General features: G+C 52.4%; 1 protein-coding gene across 1 annotated transcript in view; it reads left to right on the top strand.

Moving 5' to 3' along the window:
* LOC125704775 (lipopolysaccharide-responsive and beige-like anchor protein) overlaps positions 1-26,293 on the top strand; it is a 106,465-nt gene that overhangs the window by 42,771 nt on the left and 37,401 nt on the right. The window contains exons 34-38 of the mRNA XM_048970785.1: positions 1,422-1,486; positions 4,702-4,810; positions 9,521-9,687; positions 19,232-19,356; positions 25,255-25,392. Coding sequence (XP_048826742.1) covers positions 1,422-1,486; positions 4,702-4,810; positions 9,521-9,687; positions 19,232-19,356; positions 25,255-25,392 — 604 coding nt within the window. The remainder of the gene's footprint in view (positions 1-1,421; positions 1,487-4,701; positions 4,811-9,520; positions 9,688-19,231; positions 19,357-25,254; positions 25,393-26,293) is intronic.

Below are 26,293 nucleotides of genomic sequence, written 5' to 3'. Positions count from 1 at the left end.
CTGAGCTGCGTGCCCCCTGCCCGTCATGGGATGGCCATGAGCCGGCCTCCTGTGGGGTTCGCGTCCCTGAGCTGCGTGCCCCCTGCCCGTCATGGGATGGCCATGAGCCGGCCTCCTGTGGGGTTCGCGTCCCTAAGCTGCGTGCCCCCTGCCCGTCATGGGATGGCCATGAGCCGGCCTCCTGTGGGGTTCGCGTCCCTGAGCTGCGTGCCCCCTGCCCGTCATGGGATGGCCATGAGCCGGCCTCCTGTGTGCCCATCCGCTGATTGTGAGGTAAACACAGTCAGCACCAATGAGGCCAAATTCAACATGACCTCCTTGTGAGATGAGGTTCTCTCAGCCTCACTTCCTGCAATCTGATTTCGCGTGTACTGCCAGAATGAGCAATTATACATTGTAACACAATTACATTCAAGGACCAGCTTCTTGGGGAATTTAGTTATGAAATCCTGACCCCAAACTTAAACATAAAAAATTACCAAACAATGTCAAATAAGAGCTACTCAGTACTTTTGACATGTGACAATAACAGGGTCCCATCTTGTTTGTGAGGCTGTGACCTACTGAAAGAGCATATTAGTTTCACATTTGTCTTTTAGTTATTTACCACATAATATCAGCAAGAGGTTATTGACGTTTCCATGGTGACTTTTTAACTGGTTAAATTGAAATTATAATTTTTTAAATTAATACAAAATAATATAATAAAGCATGTAATTGCATCACAGTTACACCCCCTGCCCCGCTGTGGGGGTGGGGCCAACTCCCCCACCCTGCCTAAACACCATCTTTTGATTGGTTGTGGTTCCCCACTGCCCCCCCCCCCCCACTAGCAGGACTGCTATGTTCCCACTGTGTCTCATGTCAGCAGAAGTCGGCCCGTATTTATTTTGGTTTACGTTCCCTGCTTTGCCCCCCCCCGGCCCCCAAGCCTGAAATCCATGTCAAACATCTCCATCAGGGTTACGTGAGACATTTAGCCTTGGCTTTCTGCAGCCCCCCGCTCCCCCCCCCCCCGATGGCCCAGAGTAACTGCAGTCACTCCACTTACGAAATGATTGACTCTTCCTGCTTGTTCTGTTTTCTGTGGTCCTGCCCCCTGCTGCTAATTATGTGTAATGCCTCTTTTTACTCAACTTGCATTAAATCTGACATGAAGTTTTTAAACTTTTATGCTTTTATTATTATTTTCTTTTTTTGCTGTTTCACCTTAGGGAGGAGACGGGTAGGACTCTGTACCGGGTCACACTGGGTCACTGACCTCCTTCAGGCATTCGCAGTGTGTCTTTTTTTCCCTGCTCTTTTTGCTTGCCGGTAATGTTACAGGCCTGCTCTCCCCAACCCCCTTAGCCGACTCCCCCCATATGGTCGCTGATGTTCCCGAACCTCCGACATGGAGCTGTGTGCTGTGTGTATTTCAGGAATGGCAGACATCCATCGAGAGGAACGCCGGGCCTGCTTTCGCCGAGCTTGTCAGCGAGGGCAGGTAGCTGTGACACGGAGCCCCGATGTCAGCTCACCACATCACCTTTATTAAGCCCGGCCACCTCCCGGTGCCGGTCCGTTCTGGGGTCTGAATTCTGCTGTCGCTGTCACCTTTATTAAGCCCCGGCCACCTCCCGGCGCCGGTCCGTTCTGGGGTCTGAATTCTGCTGTCGCTGTCACCTTTATTAAGCCCCGGCCACCTCCCGGCGCCGGTCCGTTCTGGGGTCTGAATTCTGCTGTCGCTGTCACCTTTATTAAGCCCCGGCCACCTCCCGGTGCCGGTCCGTTCTGGGGTCTGAATTCTGCTGTCGCTGTCACCTTTATTAAGCCCCGGCCACCTCCCGGTGCCGGTCCGTTCTGGGGTCTGAATTCTGCTGTCGCTGTCACCTTTATTAAGCCCCGGCCACCTCCCGGTGCCGGTCCGTTCTGGGGTCTGAATTCTGCTGTCGCTGTCACCTTTATTAAGCCCCGGCCACCTCCCGGTGCCGGTCCGTTCTGGGGTCTGAATTCTGCTGTCGCTGTCACCTTTATTAAGCCCCGGCCACCTCCCGGTGCCGGTCCGTTCTGGGGTCTGAATTCTGCTGTCGCTGTCACCTAAATTAAGCCCCGGTCACCTCCTGGTGCCGGTCCGTTCTGGCTTCTGAATTCTGCTGTCGCTATCACCTTTATTAAGCCCCGGCCACCTCCCGGTGCCGGTCCGTTCTGGGGTCTGAATTCTGCTGTCGCTGTCACCTTTATTAAGCCCCGGCCACCTCCCAGTGCCGGTCCGTTCTGGGGTCTGAATTCTGCTGTCGCTGTCACCTTTATTAAGCCCCGGCCACCTCCCGGCGCCGGTCCGTTCTGGGGTCTGAATTCTGCTGTCGCTGTCACCTTTATTAAGCCCCGGCCACCTCCCGGCGCCGGCCCGTTCTGGGGTCTGAATTCTGCTGTCGCTGTCACCTTTATTAATCCCCGGCCACCTCCTGGTGCCGGTCCGTTCTGGGGTCTGAATTCTGCTGTTGCTGTCACCTTTATTAAGCCCCAGCCACCTCCTGGTGCCGGTCCGTTCTGGCTTCTGAATTCTGCTGTCGCTATCACCTTTATTAAGCCCCGGCCACCTGCTGGTGCCGGCCCGTTCTGGGTTCTGCTGTCGCTGTCACCTTAATTAAGCCCCGGCCACCTGCTGGTGCCGGCCCGTTCTGGGTTCTGCTGTCGCTGTCACCTTAATTAAGCCCCGGCCACCTCCCGGCGCCGGTCCGTTCTGGGGTCTGAATTCTGCTGTCGCTGTCACCTTTATTAATCCCCGGCCACCTCCTGGTGCCGGCCCGTTCTGGGTTCTGAATTCTGCTGTCGCTGTCACCTAAATTAAGCCCCGGTCACCTCCTGGTGCCGGTCCGTTCTGGCTTCTGAATTCTGCTGTCGCTATCACCTTTATTAAGCCCCGGCCACCTGCTGGTGCCGGCCCGTTCTGGGTTCTGAATTCTGCTGTCGCTGTCACCTTTATTAAGCCCCGGCCACCTCCCGGTGCCGGTCCGTTCTGGCTTCTGAATTCTGCTATCGCTATCACCTTTATTAAGCCCCGGCCACCTGCTGGTGCCGGCCCGTTCTGAATTCTGCTGTCGCTGTCACCTTTATTAATCCCCGGCCACCTCCCGGTGCCGATCCGTTCTGGGTTCTGAATTCTGCTGTCGCTGTCACCTTTATTAAGCCCCGGCCACCTCCCGGTGCCGGTCCGTTCTGGGTTCTGAATTCTGCTGTCGCTGTCACCTTTATTAAGCCCCGGCCACCTCCCAGTGCCGGTCCGTTCTGGGTTCTGGATGTGCACCTGTATTAGACCAGTCTGGGACTTGGGCCAAATGACAGGCCCACGATCTGTCACTCCTGCTGACAGCCCGCTGGTTCTTCACGCTCACATATTTACTGTAATTCCCAGGATTTATCATTTTGTCAATAGGTTCTGTACTTGTATGTAAATAATGTGGTGGGAGGTTTAGCCCTTAATGACTCAGCTTTAGGTCAGGTGATGAACAATCAGGCTCCATGTGACCTTACTCCTCTGTGACTTGCTCTGTCACAGGCCAGCTAATGCTCCCGTGGTACCGTGGTACTGAACCCCCTTTCTGCTCTGTCACAGGCCAGCTAATGCTCCCGTGGTACCGTGGTACTGAACCCACTTTCTGCTCCATAACAGGCCAGCTAATGCTCCCGTGGTACCGTGGTACTGAACCCCCTTTCTGCTCTGTCACAGGCCAGCTAATGCTCCCGTGGTACCATGGTACTGAACCCCCTTTCTGCCCCATAACAGGCCAGCTAATGCTCCAGTGGTACCGTGGCACTGAACCCCCTTTCTGCTCCATAACAGACCAGCTAATGTTCCCGTGGTACCGTGGTACTGAACCCCCTTTCTGCCCCATAACAGGCCAGCTAATGCTCCAGTGGTACCGTGGTACTGAACCCCCTTTCTGCTCCATAACAGGCCAGCTAATGCTCCCGTGGTACCGTGGTACTGAACCCCCTTTCTGCTCCATAACAGGCCAGCTAATGCTCCCGTGGTACCGTGGTACTGAACCCCCTTTCTGCTCTGTCACAGGCCAGCTAATGCTCCCGTGGTACCATGGTACTGAACCCCCTTTCTGCCCCATAACAGGCCAGCTAATGCTCCAGTGGTACCGTGGCACTGAACCCCCTTTCTGCTCCATAACAGGCCAGCTAATGCTCCCGTGGTACCGTGGTACTGAACCCCCTTTCTGCTCCATAACAGGCCAGCTAATGCTCCCGTGGTACCATGGTACTGAACCCCCTTTCTGCCCCATAACAGGCCAGCTAATGCTCCAGTGGTACCGTGGCACTGAACCCCCTTTCTGCTCTATAACAGGCCAGCTAATGCTCCCGTGGTACCGTGGTACTGAACCCCCTTTCTGCTCCATAACAGGCCAGCTAATGCTCCCGTGGTACCGTGGTACTGAACCCCCTTTCTGCTCCATAACAGGCCAGCTAATGCTCCCGTGGTACCGTGGTACTGAACCCCCTTTCTGCTCTGTCACAGGCCAGCTAATGCTCCCACAGCCACCAGTGGTTTTCTTTGGATGTTGCTTTAGTGAACCTGCAGCTTTCCCCTGCTTGCTGGAATCGATTGATGGTTTTAACTGGTCTGCATTTTGGGGCACTTGGTTAATAAGTATTTCAAAATCTCTTAATATCGTGATATCTGATTGCCCCTCCCACCCCACACCCTAGACTGCTAAACGACACCATTAACGAGCACCTCCTGCGGGTGGCCAGCGAGGCTGAGGTCATCTTGAGCCACCAGCAGGACAACGACGTTCGCAAGCATGCTGACTTCGAGGTGAGAGCTACTACAGGCTGATAACAGGGGGTTTCACATCCCTTCTCAGTGTCACGCTGCACGCAGGGAGTGTGGAGTGTGGCTCTCGTTCCGGGTGTCACGCTGCACGCAGGGAGTGTGGAGTGTGGCTCTCGCTCCGGGTGTCACGCTGCACGCATGGAGTATGGAGTGTGGCTCTCGCTCCGGGTGTCACGCTGCACGCAGGGAGTGTGGAGTGTGGCTCTCGCGCCGGGTGTCACGCTGCACGCAGGGAGTGTGGAGTGTGGCTCTCGCTCCGGGTGTCACGCTGCACGCAGGGAGTGTGGAGTGTGGCTCTCGCTCCGGGTGTCACGCTGCACGCAGGGAGTGTGGAGTGTGGCTCTCGCTCCGGGTGTCACGCTGCACGCAGGGAGTGTGGAGTGTGGCTCTCGCTCCGGGCGTCACGCTGCACGCAGGGAGTGTGGAGTGTGGCTCTCGCTCCGGGCGTCACGCTGCACGCAGGGAGTGTGGAGTGTGGCTCTCGCTCCGGGCGTCACGCTGCACGCAGGGAGTGTGGAGTGTGGCTCTCGCTCCGGGCGTCACGCTGCACGCAGGGAGTGTGGAGTGTGGCTCTCGCTCCGGGCGTCACGCTGCACGCAGGGAGTGTGGAGTGTGGCTCTCGCTCCGGGCGTCACGCTGCACGCAGGGAGTGTGGAGTGTGGCTCTCGCTCCGGGCGTCACGCTGCACGCAGGGAGTGTGGAGTGTGGCTCTCGCTCCGGGCGTCACGCTGCACGCAGGGAGTGTGGAGTGTGGCTCTCGCTCCGGGCGTCACGCTGCACGCAGGGAGTGTGGAGTGTGGCTCTCGCTCCGGGCGTCACGCTGCACGCAGGGAGTGTGGAGTGTGGCTCTCGCTCCGGGTGTCACGCTGCACGCAGGGAGTGTGAAGTGTAGCTTCGCCTTCGGGGGGGGGCGCATGTGCAGCTTCCCCCTGAGGCTGTGTTGGGAGCATGTTTTTTTAATAGCCCCTCCAGGGGAGGGGGGAGGTGTTCAGTCAGGGGAATCATTTGCCCTTGGTAATCCGGGATAATTGATCTTAGCCCTGCCTTCCTGCACTCATTCTCACTGAAAATGCGGAAACGGGGTCTCGACTGTAAGGACCCTTCAACAAACGGGAGGTTTCAGAAGATGAATTATTAAATAGATAAGACGTGTGTTTATGCTTCATCTCTGACAGAGCAGATGTCGGTAAGGAGGCCTGATAAGGATGATTTAAGGAGATGCACCTCCCTTGTCCACACACTAAGGCGTCACCGTTATCGTGGTGAGGAAGACCAGGCTGGAGTTCACTTAAAGCCAGACGTTTGTCACCAACTCTGGCTTTGGCGTTAGCCTGCATTAGGGCTGCATTGGTGCAGATTGGCATGTGGAAGCGTGGCACGGCCTGTCGCGTCTGGCTTTGGCATTAGCCTGCATTAGGGCTGCATTGGGGCAAGCTGACGTGTGGAAACGTGTCACGGCCTGACACGTTTGGCTTCTGTATTGACAGTAATCGATCTGCATCTCCGGGCTGGTGGGAAGTCTCAACACATCGATTTGCATTATTAATGGATTCGTCTGAAAGCCTCATCGAACGGCTTTTCCGAAATTTCAATTAACGTGTCTTTTAATGGCTGTTTCCCTATATATATTGTATATATGTAAGTAGTCCCACGCAAACAGCCTTTCAGCTCACACACAGGGTCTTGTCTGACAGATCATACTGTCTACAGGAAAGTCTGTGTGTCTCTCAGAGTATTACCTTTTTTAAGAAATGTACATTTTAGAGAAATTAGGAACTGTAGTTGCTCATGGACGCTACAGTGAAATAACTCTGGGATTCAAACCAACAACCTTCCAATCACAGGGTGCCTAGTCACACGATGCCTGCTACTTGATTGAAGCTTTTTACATACACATTAAAAAGGGTTTGACATTTTAAAATGAGATTGAGTGACTTCAGAGGGTGATAAAGTGGAGTGTCTTCACTGGGAAAATAGGCACCATTGAATATGACTGAACCTGCCATTGCACTGGTGAACATCGCTTATCATATTGGGTAGCGGGGGGTCTGGAGCCTATCCCGGAAGCAATGGGCACGAGGCAAGGAACAACCCAGGAGGGAGGCCAGGGCACACTCACAAACCATTCACTCTCACACACACTCCTGTGGGCAATTTAGCAAGTCCAATTAACCCCAGCGTGTTTTTGGACTGTGGGGGGAAACCGGAGTATCCGGAGGAAACCCCACGACGACATGGGGAGAACATGCAAACTCCACACACATGTGACCCAGGCGGAGACTCGAACCCGGGTCCCAGAGGTGTGAGGCAACAGTGCTAACCACTGCACCACCATGCCGCCCCTCTGGTGAACATCAATGGAATGAAAGAAATATGAACAACATTTATATCAGAAATTGTTTAATAATGCTTGACCAACAGTGAACAAACATATCAGAGTACTTTAAAACCCTCAGGAGCCACTGCTACTCCTGAATGTCCCTCCCCATCCACCTGCTTAAAGGCACTAGATTTCACCAGTGAGGAGTCGTGGTGCCGTAATCCTTATAATAGCTGTGCCTGGGGTTACAGGCTTCCTGGTCCATTTCCTTACAGCAGGGGTGGGCAGTCTTACACCAAAAGGGTCGCTGTGTGTGCGGGTGTCCACTGCAACTCCCTAATTAGATCACTAATCAGAGGATTGATGGGCTGAAGAGTCCTCACACCTGGGTTTGAACAGCTGACTTAAAGGTTACCCAGAAACCTGCACACACACCGGCCCTTTGTGGATTGCCCTCCCCTGCCTTACAGTATCGTTCTGTTTATAGCTGCTGGGTCATGCTTTTAAACCAGATTTGGCTCTAAAGCTCCACAACTAGTTTTATAAATGGGTCGTCGCCTTCTAAGGCGAGTTATGTGTATTGATTTTTCCCGTCGGACTTAAAGATCAGCAGCTCGCATCGGGGAGACAGGTCCATTATAAAGCACTTTGCAGTGTTTACTGCTTGGAGCTGGACAGGTATCCTTTGTGCCGTTCTTAGGACAGGGTTTGCTATTCAGGCCTCTGGCTCACATTTATTCACGGTTTGTGCAGAGCAGAAATGGAGTCTGCATCCTCGTAAACACAAGAGCAGGGACAGAGATCTTTACACCAATTTTATTTATTTACCTGACACATTTATCTAAAGTGGGTCATTTTGACCTGGGGTCTGCAGCACAGAGAAAAAGGACTGCATGCTGCTAGGCTCTCATTTTGGCCTGGGGGCTGCAGCAGAGAGAAACAGGGTCCGCATGCGGCTAGGCTCTCATTTTGACCTGGGGGCTGCAGCAGAGAGAAACAGGGTCCGCATGCGGCTAGGCTCTCATTTTGGCCTGGGGGCTGCAGCAGAGAGAAACAGGGTCCGCATGCGGCTAGGCTCTCATTTTGGCCTGGGGGCTGCAGCAGAGAGAAACAGGGTCCGCATGCGGCTAGGCTCTCATTTTGGCCTGGGGGCTGCAGCAGAGAGAAACAGGGTCCGCATGCGGCTAGGCTCTCATTTTGACCTGGGGGCTGCAGCAGAGAGAAACAGGGTCCGCATGCGGCTAGGCTCTCATTTTGGCCTGGGGGCTGCAGCAGAGAGAAACAGGGTCCGCATGCGGCTAGGCTCTCATTTTGACCTGGGGGCTGCAGCAGAGAGAAACAGGGTCCGCATGCGGCTAGGCTCTCATTTTGGCCTGGGGGCTGCAGCAGAGAGAAACAGGGTCCGCATGCGGCTAGGCTCTCATTTTGGCCTGGGGGCTGCAGCAGAGAGAAACAGGGTCCGCATGCGGCTAGGCTCTCATTTTGGCCTGGGGGCTGCAGCAGAGAGAAACAGGGTCCGCATGCGGCTAGGCTCTCATTTTGGCCTGGGGGCTGCAGCAGAGAGAAACAGGGTCCGCATGCGGCTAGGCTCTCATTTTGGCCTGGGGGCTGCAGCACAGAGAAAAAGGACCGCATGCTGCTAGGCTCTCATTTTGGCCTGGGGGCTGCAGCACAGAGAAAAAGGACCACATGCTGCTAGGCTCTCATTTTGGCCTGGGGGCTGTGGCAGCTATGCGTCCGCAGTGATTAATCACCCTGGTTGCAGGACAGCACTGACCCCGCAGTTACGCTTGCTCGAATTTCTGCACAAGAGGCAGAACTGTACGTGTTTTCACAATGGTGCTGAGAGCGTGGTGATCTAGGTAGGTTTGATATGGTCTGCTTGGTGATCCAGGTAGGTTTGATATGGTCTGATTGGTGATCTAGGTACGTTTCATATGGTCTGATTGGTGATCTGGGTACGTTTGATATGGTCTGCTTGGTGATCTAGGTACGTTTGATATGGTCTGATTGGTGATCTAGGTACGTTTGATATGGTCTGTTTGGTGATCTGGGTACGTTTGATATGGTCTGATTGGTGATCTAGGTACGTTTAATATGGTCTGATTGGTGATCTAGGTACGTTTGATACGGTCTGCAGTCTGTAGTAATGAGCAGAATCGATTTCCTCCCCTTATTGGGTCATCGGAAACAGCAGTTTATAATAAGGTCTCACCTTAGACGTTGATGTATTTTAATTCTGACATTCATTTACATTACAACCCCCCCCCAGCCTGGAGTCGCCTTTACCCTGTGATTTTCTTTACACATGCACTGTGACACAATGCCAGCCGGGCAGCTAATACCATGCTGATCTCTGTCGCCCCCTGCAGGCACAGTGTGCACAGCACTCCGCGGAGAGGCGCGCTGAGGCAAGCGCACGCCATGGCCTGATCGCAGCAGCAAGGCACCGGGACCAAGCCTTGGCCGCACAGCTGGTCCAGAAGATCACACGCGTCTTGACGGAGCAGAGCTCGGCCCGGAGTGGCTCCTCGCTCAGGTGGGACGTGCCGTCCTGACCGGGAAGGGGGGTCCCGGCTCGGCTCGCTGCTGCCCCCGCCTAGCTCTTACCACTGTCACGCGCTCCTATGTCACCCGGATCACTTTGCCCACGTCAGTCTCGCGTTAAACCCGCGTCCCGTCAGCTGGTGCTCTGTACCCTCTCTCGACTCGTCTGCTGGAGTGTCCGCCCCGGTGCCCCAGCTCCCACTGTGACGGACGCGGGTACGACATGCGTCACTCTTCAAAACGTCAGCGAACGAAAGCTGTAATTAGCTTTTAATTACAGGAACATTAAGAGCTCTGAGGCAGAGGTGCAGAATGGACGCTTTGATGGATCTGCTCAGGGCTCTGGCCAGGTGTCCAAGATGTATGGGGGAGGGCGCCCTCCGGCACCGTGTTCCTGTTATTCTGAGTAATGCCCCCAGAGACCCACACGCGCAAGCTGCGGCTCCCCACAACCCCCCCCAGTCTGTATGCATATGCGCTGGTATCAGGTTGGATCATTAAGCTTGGAAATGGAGCTGTAGGCCTGAAGTATGAGCTCATTATATGAGTGTGTCTGTTAGATTTTCATATTGATGGCCCTGGAAGGGGGGCAGCTTTCCTAACGTCTCTGGGTGTGGGGGGGCATCATTTTCATCAGCTGCAGTGCCACAGGCTCGGCGTCTGCTAGCGGGATGGTGAGGTGCAGCACTGCAGCGCCCCTGTGTGTGTCATTAGAAACATCTGGATGGATGGGAGGGGGGGCTGGGAATGTGGGCATGTACATACACACGCTCACATATACACGCATGCACTCAGACACACACACACAGACACACACAGACACACAGAAGACCAACTGCTGGTGTCAGATTTATTGGGAAAATGTCCCCAAAGTGTTTTCTCAGTAACAGGAAATATCTCTGTTGCTTAAAAGAATTTTTAATATTCTTCAACTGCTGATGAAATTTGCAGCTTCACAGTGGGTACCCCCCGAGGCGGGTATCCCCCACAGACAGATATCCCTCAGAGACTGGTATCTCTCAAAGGCAGGTACCGCTGATAGGCAAGTATCCCTGAGAGGCGGGTACTGCTCAGAGGTGGGTTTCCCCCAGAGACGGATATTTGTAAGAGGCGGGTATCCCCCAGATACAGGTATTTCTGAGAGGCAGGTACTGCTCAGAGGCAGGTATCCCCCAGAGACGGATATTTCTGAGAGGCGGGTATCCCCCAGAGACGGATATTTCTGAGAGGCGGGTATCCCCCAGATACAGGTATTTCTGAGAGGCGGGTATCCCCCAGATACAGGTATTTCTGAGAGGCGGGTATCCCCCAGATACAGGTATTTCTGAGAGGCGGGTATCCCCCAGATACAGGTATTTCTGAGAGGCGGGTATCCCCCAGATAGATATTTCTGAGAGGTGGGTATCCCCCAGAGAGATCACACTTGGCTTTGAAGGGTCATGAGCTTATTCCTCCAACGAAGGAGATGTTTCTGTGTAAGTAGCCTGGAGGGGGCGTCATTTTCACTCCACTGATGGACCAGCATTGGGTGTGGGACAGTCTGAGAACAGGATTAGGGACGCTACTGTCAGAGGTTTCTGAGGGGGCCTCCATCCAGTCGGCTGATTGACATGCTGTGGAGACCCCCAGACTGCCAGTGTAATGGAGAGCATCATCAGACAGGCCTCAGACACTCTGCTCTGAGCTCTCGGTCCTGCTGCCGGAGCTGGGGGCCCCTGCCTTTAAGTGCTCTGCTACCCCCCCACCCCTTTGCTGTAATGGACTTCCCCCTGGGCTGGTGGGTCTGCAGAGTCATTCATCTTCTTTCTTGGATCTCAGCTGTGCTTGAAATAGCAAGAATCTTTGTGATATTCTCCTCAGTTTTTAGTCAGGACATCAAATCTTCGCTCTCACAGAGAAGGAAGGCTGAGGGTGGTTATAAACAAAGGATCAATAATGGGAGAATCGGGAGGGTATGCCTCAGTGAATTCGGGAGGGCATGCCTCAGGGAGAATCGGGAGGGCATGCCTCAGGGAGAATCGGGAGGGCATGCCTCAGGGAGAATCGGGAGGGCATGCCTCAGGGAGAATCGGGAGGGCATGCCTCAGGGAGAATCGGGAGGGCATGCCTCAGGGAGAATCGGGAGGTCATGCCTGTGATGACAGGCTGCTGCATGGCTCCAAAAATGTCACCTTCTGTGAAGCAATGCATGCATATATGAAGCATGCATAACTGCCCCAAGCAGAGATTACTGTTCATACTCTGCAAAGGAGCAATGCTCCACACACAGTAATGGTAAGCATGCATAACTGCCCTAAGCAGAGATTACTGTTCATACTCTGCAAAGGAGCAATGCTCCACACACAGTAATGGTAAGCATGCATAACTGCCCTAAGCAGAGATTACTGTTCATACTCTGCAAAGGAGCAATGCTTCACACACAGTAACGGGAAGCATGCATAACTGCCCCAAGCAGAGATTACTGTTCATACTCTGCAAAGGAGCAATGCTTCACACACAGTAACGGGAAGCATGCATAACTGCCCCAAGCAGAGATTACTGTTCATACTCTGCAAAGGAGCAATGCTCCACACACAGTAACGGTAAGCATGCATAACTGCCTTGATTTCGGTTTGATTTATCAGTCGCGTACAGAGTATTTTCTGATATTTTCTATAGTTTAAATGAATAATGATGGATAAATATGACTATAGGAAGTGCTCTGCGTTTGCCTGGCTGCTTGCCTCACGTTTCCTAACATTTCCAAGGGTTCCTTTAAAAGCTCTGGCTTGTTTAATAGCAAAGCTGTGCTTTTATTCCACTTTCCCCGGGTCTGCTTGGATCTTCAGACTTGCAGAGTGCTCAGTACCTTCGCTTTCCCCATAAATCCACAGATGGGCCGCACTATCCCAGAACCGGCACCGTCGGCCCCATCGGGCCCAGCCCCAGCACTCCCGCCCACCAGTTCTGCCATTCTGAAGGGAATTAATCGCCGGAGACCCTGGTTACAGGGGGGGCACACGCTGGCCCTCCTTATCTAAACGTCTCATCATTTCAGGGCTTTTTCACTGCACGTCATCTTTGTAAATGACTCTGCATTATTGCGGGAATTTCAAGTGCCGTGTCACTGGGATTTTCTATGCTATCCTTCATCCGCGGTGTCTCCTAAACAGCGACGGATATGTAGACGGCGGGGGAGGGGGGCACCGTGTTAGCATCACTGAGACACTGACAACTTATGTGCAGAGTGAGGCTCCTGCCCTCCCTGTGCTGCGCTGGGGGCTGCAGGGGGGCATTGTAATATAAATAAAAACATTTACATCATGTGCAAAAACAATGGTGAGACACTGGAAAAGCAGCGGTTATGTCAGTGCATGATCCATCAAAGCCACCCATGGTCGGCAGGCTCCGAGCTTCCGCTGGCTCACTGGCACACTCGGGATTTCTCCAGAGTATCCCGGGAAGGTATTCTGGAACGTTCCGTAATTCACAGCACAGTGTCTGCAAGCTGATGCCATAACAGAACAAGCTCCTTTTGAGGCAGCGATCCCGACCAATGGAACAGAACCCTATAATCCTACACTGAAGCCGACTGAAATGGAATCTGCCCTCAGTGTGTAACAAACTGACCTATGATCCAGCACAGAACCGGATCGAAACAGAACACGCCCTCGCCGTGAACTGCCCCTTCCTGTGATCCAGCACAGAACCGGACCGAAACGGAACACGCCCTCGCCATGTACTGCCCCTTCCTGTGATCCAGCACAGAACCGGACCGAAACAGAACGCGCCCTCGCTGTGAACTGCCCCTTCCTGTGATCCAGCACAGAACCAGACCGAAACGGAACACGCCCTTGCTGTGAACTGCCCCTTCCTGTGATCCAGCACAGAACCAGACCGAAACGGAACACGCCCTTGCTGTGAACTGCCCCTTCCTGTGATCCAGCACAGAACCGGACCGAAACAGAACGCGCCCTCGCTGTGAACTGCCCCTTCCTGTGATCCAGCACAGAACCGGACCGAAACAGAACGCGCCCTCGCTGTGAACTGCCCCTTCCTGTGATCCAGCACAGAACCGGACCGAAACAGAACACGCCCTCGTCGTGTACTACCCCGTCCTGTGATCCAGCACAGAACCGGACCGAAACGGAACACGCCCTCGCCGTGAACTGCCCCTTCCTGTGATCCAGCACAGAACCGGACCGAAACAGAACGCGCCCTCGCTGTGAACTGCCCCTTCCTGTGATCCAGCACAGAACCGGACCTAAACGGAACACGCCCTTGCTGTGAACTGCCCCTTCCTGTGATCCAGCACAGAACCGGACCGAAACAGAACGCGCCCTTGGCGCGTAACGCAGCTCCCGGTGATCCCGCACAGAACTGGGCTTGGATCAAAGCTGCAGCAGGCCAGGTCACACGCGTCTGCTTCTTGTAAGCAGGTCATTTACACTTGCCAGCGGCTGGCCTGCACCCTGGCTCCGGGCCTCGGGCTTTAGCGTGTCCAGGCGAGATCCCTGGTAATAAACTGTGTTTACAGAGCGTCACGCATTAAGTCTGCGCCCTTGACTTTGACATTAGCCATTAGACAGCCATTAGGTATAAATTGTGTGTTTTTCAGAGCACCGCGCCTTTGAAGATGATTTCAAAGTTAAGTCCTGATATGATCAAAGCTGTATATGTATATTCAGATTAAATTCAGGTCGGAAGCCTGCGTTTTGACAGCAGGGTTTACGGAGCGTTTTTCTCTTAAAAACAGGTCTGGCGAACGCTAGACGCCACCTAACCCGGCTCAGGGAGACGTATAACCGTCTGCCATCGAACTGCGGTGTCAGCTTCAAACCGGAGCGATTTTAGTGGCGCTTCTCGGGTCACGGGGTCTGAAAGGTGGATTTAAAAAAATGTTATAAGAAAACAAATGGAATACGGTTCTACGTAAAGGACACGAAAACAATTCAAATACATTATGTGAAGACCGCATTTTATTTTATTAAAAAAAAAAAAAAAAAAAACATTATTATGGGCCTATTTCAGAATCACATGAAAATTACTGTTTTCTTTAAAACACGTTAAACGGACTGCATTTTAAGTTAAATGGACTTAGGAGTTTGAGCTGTTTAAAGCATATCACCTAATGCCACTCTAATATTACCAATATAATACTAACGTTTCATTTCGGTCGGATTGAATGAAATTAAATATGGTGATTTTCATTTCGGAGAAAGCGACTACTGCATCTGCGGTGAAAAATGCTACGTTCGCTTAGTTGGCCTTTATGCTTTATAAAAATCCGCAAGAATCCGAGTACTAACTGTGGCATTTAAAAAAGAGTGATAAGAGGAATATAACCCGCATCTATCAGCCGCCGCCGCGTTATGAATGTCTTTACCTGACCGTGACGTATGAAGCCGCGCGCAGGCTGCATGCCCCCCATATAATAACGAAGGTTACGCAGCTCCATTTATATATTTTTCAAGGGGAAAATGAACGGTCTGGCGGTACCTCCCGTATATCGGACATATTAACACATTAATTATTTTTTCGTTAGATTAACGTGTACATTAAACGACCCTTTCTAACTTACAGATAGGCCTGTGTCTGGAAAAAAGAACGACTAGCAGCTCCACAAATAAGAGAAAAATAAAAATGAAAAACCAAACCAGTCCCCTGTGGTCTGTGATGAATGGAATAATTCGTTCTCGCATATAAATTAGAGTTAAACGCATGAAGTTGAAATAATTGACTTAAGGCCATCTGTGCTCCCGTATGTGAGCGTTACTCGCCTAAACTGCAGTTCCGCGCTTTTTACGACACGAACGAGCTTGTCTGTACTGTAAAGTTACTGGATCGTTTGGACTGCGCTTTCATTATCCTCGACGGTACTTACCTGAAAAAACAAAGGATGAATGAATTAACAGGACAGAAAAAGGAAAAAAAAATATTTGTGAACTTCAGTCTTTCTGGGACCCTGTGCTAGATGAGCAGTTCTGGGTGGATGGATTGATGAATGGATGTTTAGAATAGAATATATTATCACTGCACAAGTACAACGGGATTCAGTATTTGCAGAAACCTGTAAATTGCTCTTTTCAAAATATTAAGGATGGACATTTTAAATCTGGATTTTTGAAGGAACATGAAAGGAACGAGCGAGCGAGTTTTTTTTTTATATTCACTGTCTGATTATTTTTTTGTTTTGTATGATCATTCTTGATTAGTATTCATTAATCACATTCATTTGTCCTGGAATCTGGGAAAACTAATAAGGAATATAATAATTTTAATAACTATGTACAAAAAATAATCACATCAAGCACTTCTTTAAATATGTATTAATCTGCAGAAATGACCGGTGTTAATTTCCGATATATTATTACAAAGTATTAGTTATTTCGTGACTGTTAGCTGTGTGGAAGTAGCAGCAGCACAACATCAGAACAAGGGTCTAGTGAAGCCTGTATGTTATTATTTACAAGGTAGCTGCTTTCTTCTGCTTCGAGAGCCTTCTTTTGAAATGATAATATAGACGCCTAAAACTGTCCTTATAATCTATATATATATATATATTCTTTTCTCCCTTTGAAAAGCACTGGTCACGACTGTGTGGGGCACTGGGGCAACTCGCAATTGTGTGGGGCAGGGGGGCATCTCAGGGCTGTGTGGGGCCCTGGGACAGCTCGCAACTGTGTGGGGCAGGGGGGCAACTCGCGGCTGTGTGGGGCACTGGGACAGCTCACAACTGTGTGGGGCAGGGGGCCAACTCGGGGCTGTGTGGGGCACTGGAACAGCTCGCAACTGTGTGGGGCAGGGGGGCAACTCGGGGCTGTGTGGGGCACTGGGACAGCTCGTAACTGTGTGGGGCAGGGGGGCAACTCGCAACTGTGTGGGGCACTGGGACAGCTCGCAACTGTGTGGGGCAGGGGGGCATCTCGGGGCTGTGTGGGGCACTGGGACAGCTCACAACTGTGTGGGGCAGGGGGGCAACTCGCAACTGTGTGGGGCACTGGGACAGCTCGCAACTGTGTGGGGCAGGGGGGCAACTCGCGGCTGTGTGGGGCACTGGGACAGCTCACAACTGTGTGGGGCAGGGGGCCAACTCGGGGCTGTGTGGGGCACTGGGACAGCTCACAACTGTGTGGGGCAGGGGGGCAACTCGCGGCTGTGTGGGGCACTGGGACAGCTCACAACTGTGTGGGGCAGGGGGCCAACTCGGGGCTGTGTGGGGCACTGGAACAGCTCGCAACTGTGTGGGGCAGGGGGGCAACTCGGGGCTGTGTGGGGCACTGGGACAGTTCACAACTGTGTGGGGCAGGGGGGCAACTCGCAACTGTGTGGGGCAGGGGGGCATCTCGGGGCTGTGTGGGGCACTGGGACAGTTCACAACTGTGTGGGGCAGGGGGGCAACTCGCAACTGTGTGGGGCAGGGGGGCATCTCGGGGCTGTGTGGGGCACTGGGACAGTTCGCAACTATTTGGGGCAGGGGGGTAACTCGGGGCTGTGTGGGGCACTGGGACAGTTCGCAACTATTTGGGGCAGGGGGGTAACTCGGGGCTGTGTGGGGCACTGGGACAGTTCACAACTGTGTGGGGCAGGGGGGCAACTCAGGGCTGTGTGGGGCACTGGGACAGCTTGCAACTATGTGGGGCAGGGGGGCAACTCGGGGCTGTGTGGGGCACTGGGACAGTTCACAACTGTGTGGGGCAGGGGGGCAACTCGGGGCTGTATGGGGCACTGGTACAGCTCACAACTGTGTGGGGCAGGGGGCCAACTCGGGGCTGTGTGGGGCACTGGGACAGCTCGTAACTGTGTGGGGCAGGGGGGCAACTCGGGGCTGTGTGGGGCACTGGGACAGCTCGTAACTGTGTGGGGCAGGGGGGCAACTCGGGGCTGTGTGGGGCACTGGTACAGCTCGCAACTGTGTGGGGCAGGGGGGCAACTCGGGGCTGTGTGGGGCACTGGGACAGCTCGTAACTGTGTGGGGCAGGGGGGCAACTCGGGGCTGTGTGGGGCACTGGGACAGCTCGTAACTGTGTGGGGCAGGGGGGCAACTCGGGGCTGTGTGGGGCACTGGGACAGCTCGTAACTGTGTGGGGCAGGGGGGCAACTCGGGGCTGTGTGGGGCACTGGGACAGCTCGCAACTGTGTGGGGCAGGGGGGCAACTCGGGGCTGTGTGGGGCACTGGGACAGCTCGCAACTGTGTGGGGCAGGGGGGCAACTTGGGGCTGTGTGGGGCAGAGGGGCAACTCGCAGCTGTCACACTGCACTTTCCAACATGCAGACTGGTGGATACTCAGTTGCAATTTGCAACAGTTGCATTTCCATGTCTCTTTGAAGTTACGGTGAATCACTCCTTGATTTCCGACCACAGTGAGCTGTACTGTGCATAAATTTTGCCTAATTAAATTGATGATTAATCTGCAGCACCTTCTGCTGACGTCCGTTACGCTAATTCCCTCCCTCAGGCCCTGACCTCTGACCTCGAGTAGCAAGATCGCCCATGTGGTGTAACTTTCGGTTCCTCGTGGTGCTGGTGAATATCGCTGGGCTGCTGGCCTCAGAAACCTGGTGCCTTTTCACTGTTTTTAACTGCAGGGCTGATACTCTCTGGATGTTGTATGAAATATGCAGGCGTAAAAACGGGAGGGCAGTTCTCGAATGGCGCTTAAAGGCCCATTATGGTGATTTATATATTTTGAGAGTTTAGAGCTGTTCACTGTAAACCTTGTGCTAAGGGGACGAGCAGGGCCCACGGGGGGGGGGGTCTCTGCAGGCGTTTATTAATCAGCGTGCGGGCAGCCTGCTAAAGCCATTCGGGCTGTAATGTTCCATCAGAGAGGCTCACCGATGCCCTGCGGGGGCCCTGTGTACAGCAGGTTCGGGGCCCGTGTCCCCGGGATGTGGGATCGTGTGTCCGAGGGCCGAGGGGCTCGATCTCGGAGCCGGGCCATTTGGGAACGATACGTAAACATGTGTCAGGAAGCGTCTCGCAGGCCTCTCTGCTTCCCGCCGTGCAACGGCGACGGCACGAAGGCCGGAACGTCAACGCCGTCTGCGACGGGAGTCTGATCGCTGCATTCCTACCCGGGGGGGGGGGGGGGGCAGCTCACTGATTTATGCTAAATATAGCGAATGTTTCCGGAGATGAAGCCTCGATACGTGAGATTGAAGTCCTCTGCGTATGTCTGCGTTTCCCGCTGACTCTGTGCTGCCTCTTTCTGCACAGCATCTGATTGGTGGATGACGCTGGGAAAGCCCCCAATCCGGAGGAACCAGGCCACGCTGTTCTGTCAGATTTAACGGCCGCTTCCCGGGCTAAGGGAACGGCACCAGAGCACCAGTGGCCTACAGAACCGGGGTGGGGGGGGGGGTGTCTGATCTCTGTCAGCAGATGCTTTTACGGTGATTCATTAAGCACCCATTTTACCTCAACCGGGGGCCGGGGGTGAAACCGGGGATTTCTGCAGGACTTTAACAAGGGCGGCTTTATGTGGAGCTGGCTAGTGCAGTTGATGAGCCGCTCACTAACGGCTAACACGTGGGTCACCCCATCTCCCCGCAGCCAATCCCGCCACTTCTGGCGCCTAGACCCCTGGGAGGACGACCTGCGGCGTAGGAGACGCCTGGTGTGGAACCCCCTGGGATCGACGCACCCTGAGGCGGTGCTCAAGGCCACCGCCGAGGACGGTGAGTCCCTTTGTGGGGGGCGACGGTAAACACCCCCACTACAGCAGCCATAAAACATTTTCTAGTAGCAGAGAAGCAAACCTCTAGGTGCCAGGGGCTCCCAGGTCAGACCCTGCGGCCGAGCTGATAGGGCCATCTCCGCGGCCATCTCCGTTTACTCCGCTTGCTCCGCCAGCAGAAAGTCATTACCCCCATCAGCTCTCCTGGTGTAGCTCCGCTGGGGGCTCTGGATAAGCATCGCCACGTCCCGCGTGTCACCAGGCCAGCCAGCTCTCTTCCCTTTAGGGTCAGCGCTGCGTCTGTGAGGTTAAAGGTCATTCAGGAAGCGAGAGTGAATATGAGTGTCGTCTGCAGTCCTTTAGAGAGTCTCAGCCTTAGCAGGTCCTCCTTTTCACAAGGCAGGAATCCTGCTTTCCACGCAGAGTGTTAATGACGTGCTGCTGGCCTGTGCGGGGGGGCTTTCTGAGCCTGTGAATGTTTATAAACCCTCCACCCCACCTCCGCATTTGGATTCATATGGAATCTGGGGAAACATGGCCGGAGTCAGATATCAGTGACTCCAGATGTCTGTGGGCCTTTCGATTAGCGACTGCTCAGACTCAGTGACTCAACGTCAGAGGGCCGTTCGATTACTGACTCTGCTGCTGTCCTGCAGCTTTAAACCCCTGAGTCTCTCCATGGTCTCTCCATGGTCTCTCCATGGTCTCTCCATGGTCTCTCTTGATTCCCCATTCCAGGCAGCCTGTTGCTCTCTCTCTCTCGCTCCATAGGCTGTGTGCTGCCTTTCACCCAGATGATAATGTCAATATGGTATTTCCTCGTAGCCCCAGTTGCACACCAGTCACACACAGGCAAACGGCTTTAAAGGGGATCAAGTGCTTCACTATTAAGGGCGGATGACAAAGCACATTTCGACGGAAAACATAAAAAATGTGTTTTTCACTCCAGGTATTATTCCGTTATTGGAATAGCTATTTTAATGTGAACAGCGTGATGCACAGCCAGCGGAATGGCAGGCTTCCTGCTTCAGGGGAATCTGGAGTTTGCCGACGGGGCGCGGCTCCAGTGTTTAACATTCCCCCGCCGTTGCCTCCAGTCCTCGATGGTGCGTCCCGCCAATAGAACCCGGCCTGGGAATCTCGCTCTTACAGGAGTCTTTCGAATTCCCTGTAACCTTTGACCTCGGGAAAGTCGGCCGCATTACATTTTTCTGATGTATTTCTTAAAGAAATATTTCATTATTGCAAAGTACAAGCAGAGAACCGCTGTTCCCTTTACTGCCATGGCGTTTGTTAGATTCGTTTCCGAAGTATCTGCCCCTGCTGTATTATTATATTATAGTATATTATATTTCTTGATTAAAATTTGGGAAAGAAGGTTGGATTGATACCATAAACATGTATTTTTACATCTGTTTCTTTCAAATGGGCATTTTTCATTTACTCGAGAACCTCACCATTTAATTCCTGCCTTAAATGCCATCATAAAATAAATTTCGCAGAAATTTCACTAGATTGTTTTATTTTTTTCTTTATCAGTTTGTTGTGGGTAGTTTATACAGACAAACACAGGAAATCTCATCTTTGTTTCTTAGGTTTTCCTGAAAGAGCATTTTAGACGGTGCCTTTAGACGGGGGCCGCATGGCTGGTCACCCTAAAATAAGTATGAGCTTCACCAGCTTCAGTCCTACTGGGACTTTTCTGAAAGTCTCACTTGTAAGTCCTGGGTTTTGTTTCCATTTTCTGCTCAATCGGAGAAGCCTGACGCCAGACGAGCCACAAACGTCACTCCAAACATCCCGATCAGTGACCAGCGTGCAGGAGATCAATAAGAATGTGGCCAAAAAAAATGCTTAGGGACAAAAGCACCTCCAGGTGGCAGGGAGGGGAGGTCTGGACACGGGGACAATGGGAAGATGGGGACACGCAGACAATGGGGAGATGGGGACACGGGGACAATGGGGACACGGGGACAATGGGATGATGGGGACAATTAGGACACGCAGACAATGGGAAGATGGGGACACAGGGACAATGGGGAGATGGGGACAATTCCGAGATGAAGACACGGGGACAATGGGGAGATGGGGACACGGGGACAATGGGGAGATGGGGACACGGGGACAATGGGATGATGGGGACAATTAGGACACGCAGACAATGGGAAGATGGGGACACGGGGACAATGGGGAGATGGGGACACGGGGACAATGGGATGATGGGGACAATTAGGACACGCAGACAATGGGAAGATGGGGACACAGGGACAATGGGGAGATGGGGACAATTCCGAGATGAGGACACAGGGACAATGGGGACATGGGGAGATGCGAACAATAGCGACCGAGCTCCTGGGGTGACGGCGTGAGGGTCCACGACAGGAGGTCATGCTCAGGAATATCTAGAGCCCCCGGCCTGGTCTGGAGTAAATACCCGGCCGCGCATCTCAGGCCCGCGTGGGGGGTAGCGGAGTTAGGGTATGGGGTAAATACCCGGCCGCGCTTCTCAGGCCTGCGTGGGGGTTCGCTGAGTTAGGGTATGGGGTAAATACCCGGCCGCGCATCTCAGGCCTCCGTGGGGGCTCGCGGAGTTAGGGTATGGGGTAAATACCCGGCCGCGCATCTCAGGCCTCCGTGGCGGCTCGCGGAGTTAGGGTCTGGGGTAAATACCCGGCCGCGCATCTCAGGCCCGCGTGGGGGGTAGCGGAGTTAGGGTCTGGGGTAAATACCCGGCCGCGCATCTCAGGCCTCTGTGGGGGCTCGCGGAGTTAGGGTCTGGGGTAAATACCCGGCCGCGCATCTCAGGCCCGCGCGGGGGGTTGCGGAGTTAGGGTATGGGGTAAATACCCGGCTGCGCATCTCAGGACTGCGTGGCGGCTCGCGGAGTTAGGGTCTGGGGTAAATACCCGGCCGCGCATCTCAGGCCTCCGTGGGGGCTCGCAGAGTTAGGGTCTGGGGTAAATACCCGGCCACGCATCTCAGGCCTCCGTGGGGGCTCGCGGAGTTAGGGTATGGGGTAAATACCCGGCCGCGCATCTCAGGCCTCCGTGGGGGCTCGCGGAGTTAGGGTCTGGAGTAAATACCCGGCCACGCATCTCAGGCCCGCGTGGGGGGTAGCGGAGTTAGGGTATGGGGTAAATACCCGGCCGCGCATCTCAGGCCTGCGTGGGGGTTCGCTGAGTTAGGGTCTGGGGTAAATACATGGCCGCGCATCTCAGGCCTGCGTGGGGGTTCACGGAGTTAGGGTATGGGGTCAATACCCGGCCGCGCATCTCAGGCCTGCGTGGGGGTTCGCTGAGTTAGGGTCTGGGGTAAATACATGGCCGCGCATCTCAGGCCCGCGTGGGGGGTAGCGGAGTTAGGGTATGGGGCAAATACCCGGCCGCGCATCTCAGCCCTCTGTGGGGGTTCGCGGAGTTAAGGTATGGGGTACATTCATGGCCGCACGTCTCAGCCCTCTGCGGGGATTCGCGGAGTTAGGTTGTGGGGTACATTCATGGCCGCACGTCTCAGCCCTCTGCGGGGGCTCATGGAGTTAGGGTATGGGGTACATACATGGCCGCACGTCTCAGCCCTCTGCGGGGATTCGTGGAGTTAGGGTATGGGGTACATTCATGGCCGCACATCTCAGCCCTCTGCGGGGATTCGCGGAGTTAAGGTATGGGGTACTTACATGGCCGCACGTCTCAGCCCTCTGCGGGGATTCGTGGAGTTAGGGTATGGGGTACATTCATGGCCGCACGTCTCAGCCCTCTGCGGGGATTCGCGGAGTTAAGGTATGGGGTACTTACATGGCCGCACGTCTCAGCCCTCTGCGGGGATTCGTGGAGTTAGGGTCTGGGCTAAATGCCTGGAGATTAATACCCGGGAGCTGCCTGGGTCAGCAGTGTCGCCCCCTGCCCTCACTGACGGCTGCACTCCCTCCCAGAACAAATCTGTTAATTCTGACAGTTTAATTGGGCGGCGGAGCCGGCCTGTAGCAGAATGTAAATGGCTTCAAGCTGCCCGCTGCAGTGGACCCGCGCCCTCTTGCTCTTTACTCTGGACTTCTGATATGGATATTCAGTTTGCAGGAATCCTGAAATCTGCTTCGCTTTTTGGGACTATTTCATGTAAAATATACCGTCAGAATGTCCTGTCAGTTTTGTTTATATTAAAAAACCCCAAGATTATAGTAGTGGGTAATTTCACACACACGCAGGCACACACACAAAGATCGTCATGATATATTTTTGGTAATGATATGTGAATTTGTGATACTTTATCATAAACAATGTAACATACTCCTGACTTAGGTGAAGTTACTCATTACCCATAATGCTGTGTAGTCGCACTCGTTACAGTCCAAACCATTTCTCTGTAGTAGGCTGGTGACTCTGTGAGACATATTAGCGCTGACTTAGTGTCAGTCTCGATCAGACCTCAACAGGAACACCACAGAAAGCCGCTGTGCAAAGTGTCTTCCGGGTAGCAGTGAAACACTGAAGGATTGTTCATCTACCTATGATGACTGTGAAAATATAGGTTATGATCAAATGTAAGGTTCTGTCCCTGGCTGAGGTACTTTGACCATCTCTAAATTTGAACGTACGCGGCCAAATAAAATCACCGATGAGTAAAAATGATCATCGCATTGATCTAATGATTTACCTTGTAATCTCTAAACAGAATACCCAGCAAATATGATTAGAACACACCGCATCGCGTTATCGCAGAGCGTACAGTCGGGCTGTGCCTTTCGTATCTTAATTAACTACATGTTCATTAATGACGCCGTGTGAGTAAAGTCAGTGCGTTTTCTGCCGCATGAGAATACCGAGGCGTGCGGGTGGCACCGGGAAGCTGGTAGTAATTTCATCACCAGTAACAAAAAAATCCTCGGGGGAGACTTAATTACAGGAAGACCCGTCTAAATATAAGTGGACAGTGTATTTCCCAGACTCGGCTTTTCCGCCGTGTCGGTGTCCGCGGCGCTTTCCATGCTGGAGCAGAACCGTGCCTTTGTCCCCCTACTTCTTCCCCCCGCGCCTTATTTAAATACAAAAATTATTTAAAATGGGAAAAAGCCGCTTGCTGCTTTTATATCCCCCTGTGTCCCAGTAGTGACGGCAAATTATATAAATGTTTATGGATTAGGACTCTTTTAAAATAATCCCTTTGATAGATCAAATTTTGTACGGAACAGCTGAAAAATAAAAATGTTATTAATTAATCCCGTGTTGCTGTGATTTGTTTGACGTTTGTCCCAGGGCGTTGACGCCAGAGTTTATTGAATGAAATTTATTTTCATATTTGAAAGGTACTAAAGCCTCTCTTTGCTTCGAACTGGAGTTTCGTTTTCGAGATGCTTTTTACGTTCACATGCCGGTACAAAGTTGCTGGAGTTAAACTGTTGATTAATAATGAGCCTCTCTGATTGTTCGCACTAGGCGCCGCGACTTTGTTCATCGTCTGCACTTTATCCGCCCTTTTGAAGAGGTATTGATGGACATCCTGCTTGTTACAGAGTGAATTTCCCTGAAATTAGCTGTGTAATTTGATTGTAAGCTTAACCCTTTGCGCTGCTCCCGGCGTGTTTTCATCAGCGAAAGGTAACATGATAGATCTCACAGGAAATCGGCTCTGCAACGGAGGTGCCGCAAAAATGTTCACATTAAATTCAAAAAGAGACAATTTCTGTTCCTTATTCAGTTACTGACTATATTCATTATTTGCATTTTCCACAAATAGCGGAGATTTGTTAAATAGACTAATTGTCTCGCATTTGGTTGACACGATATTGCTTTTTAGGTATTAGGCTTCGATTCTTTCGTTTTGCGATGTGTTTGCAAACAATAGAATACCGTAAAGTAAAAGGTAGCGAAGAGACAGACACGATACAATGATTTACTATCTGCAGAGGAAGATGCTCTGAAAGGCGGAGAGTCTATAAGGAGACAAACCGTAAGACAACACAGCAGGCCGACTGACGGGGTGGGAGACGGAGGCGAAGATGCCCTGTCATCTCTGGAGGAGAAGGACCCGGCAAGCCTAACAGGTAACATCCATCCATCCATGCGTCTTCCAAGCCCCAAATCAGCGCAGGGTCGCGGTCCTAACATCGCTTATTTGTATGTTAATTCCTCGTTAAACCTTCATTTTCCAGGCGCGAGCAAGTCACTTTATTTTATTGATGCGCTACACCAGATTGGCCTCTTATGCTCGAAATGGCGGGTTTGGGCCGATTCGGCCACGCCCTGCCTGTTTATGGAGAAGGTCACATCATGTATGGTAATTTCTAATTTTAAATACTTGAGTGAGCTTCATACGGCCGCCTGGAGTAGCACTAATGTAAAGGATATTAATCTAAATCCGTGGATCTAACCTTTCAGTTTGCACGCATTTCTTCTTTGCTTCTCTTTTATAATTGTACCTATTTATGTTTATACACGTGTGTTCACATCATTCATTTATAGGCCTACAGTTAATGTTTTTCTGTGGACAATTGTAAAAAGTGCTGCAACTCTAGGCCTACATAAAACATTAGTATTTTAAGCGTATTTAAGATTATGTCATTGGAAGGGCGAGTTTGTAGGTATAATTTCACCCTATTTAACTATGTACACTTCTGTATTTTTTTACTTTTAAATTGTATAAGCATTATTTCCAAACCGTTTCTGGTAATAGTAGAAGTAATAATAATACTAACAATACTACTAATAATAATAATCCCATAGATTAGTGTAAAAATGCTCGTAAATTTAACTGTAAATTAATGCAGAAAACTTACAATGAAAAACCTTAAGTTAAATAATGGTAATTTTTTGTATAAACACGCACACGCTCTTCATGGTTACTCGTGTTTAATAACAGTCCTCCCAGCTTTTCCGAGTTATTCCCATAGTGGCTTGTGCAGGATTTAAATGAAATCGGCCTTGAACCTGCTGTTGGCGAATTAA

Source organism: Brienomyrus brachyistius, chromosome 12 (assembly GCF_023856365.1).
Source record: "Brienomyrus brachyistius isolate T26 chromosome 12, BBRACH_0.4, whole genome shotgun sequence".
In the NCBI taxonomy this organism is placed as follows: Eukaryota; Metazoa; Chordata; class Actinopteri; order Osteoglossiformes; family Mormyridae; genus Brienomyrus; species Brienomyrus brachyistius.
This window is presented reverse-complemented; position numbering and strand designations above follow the sequence as displayed.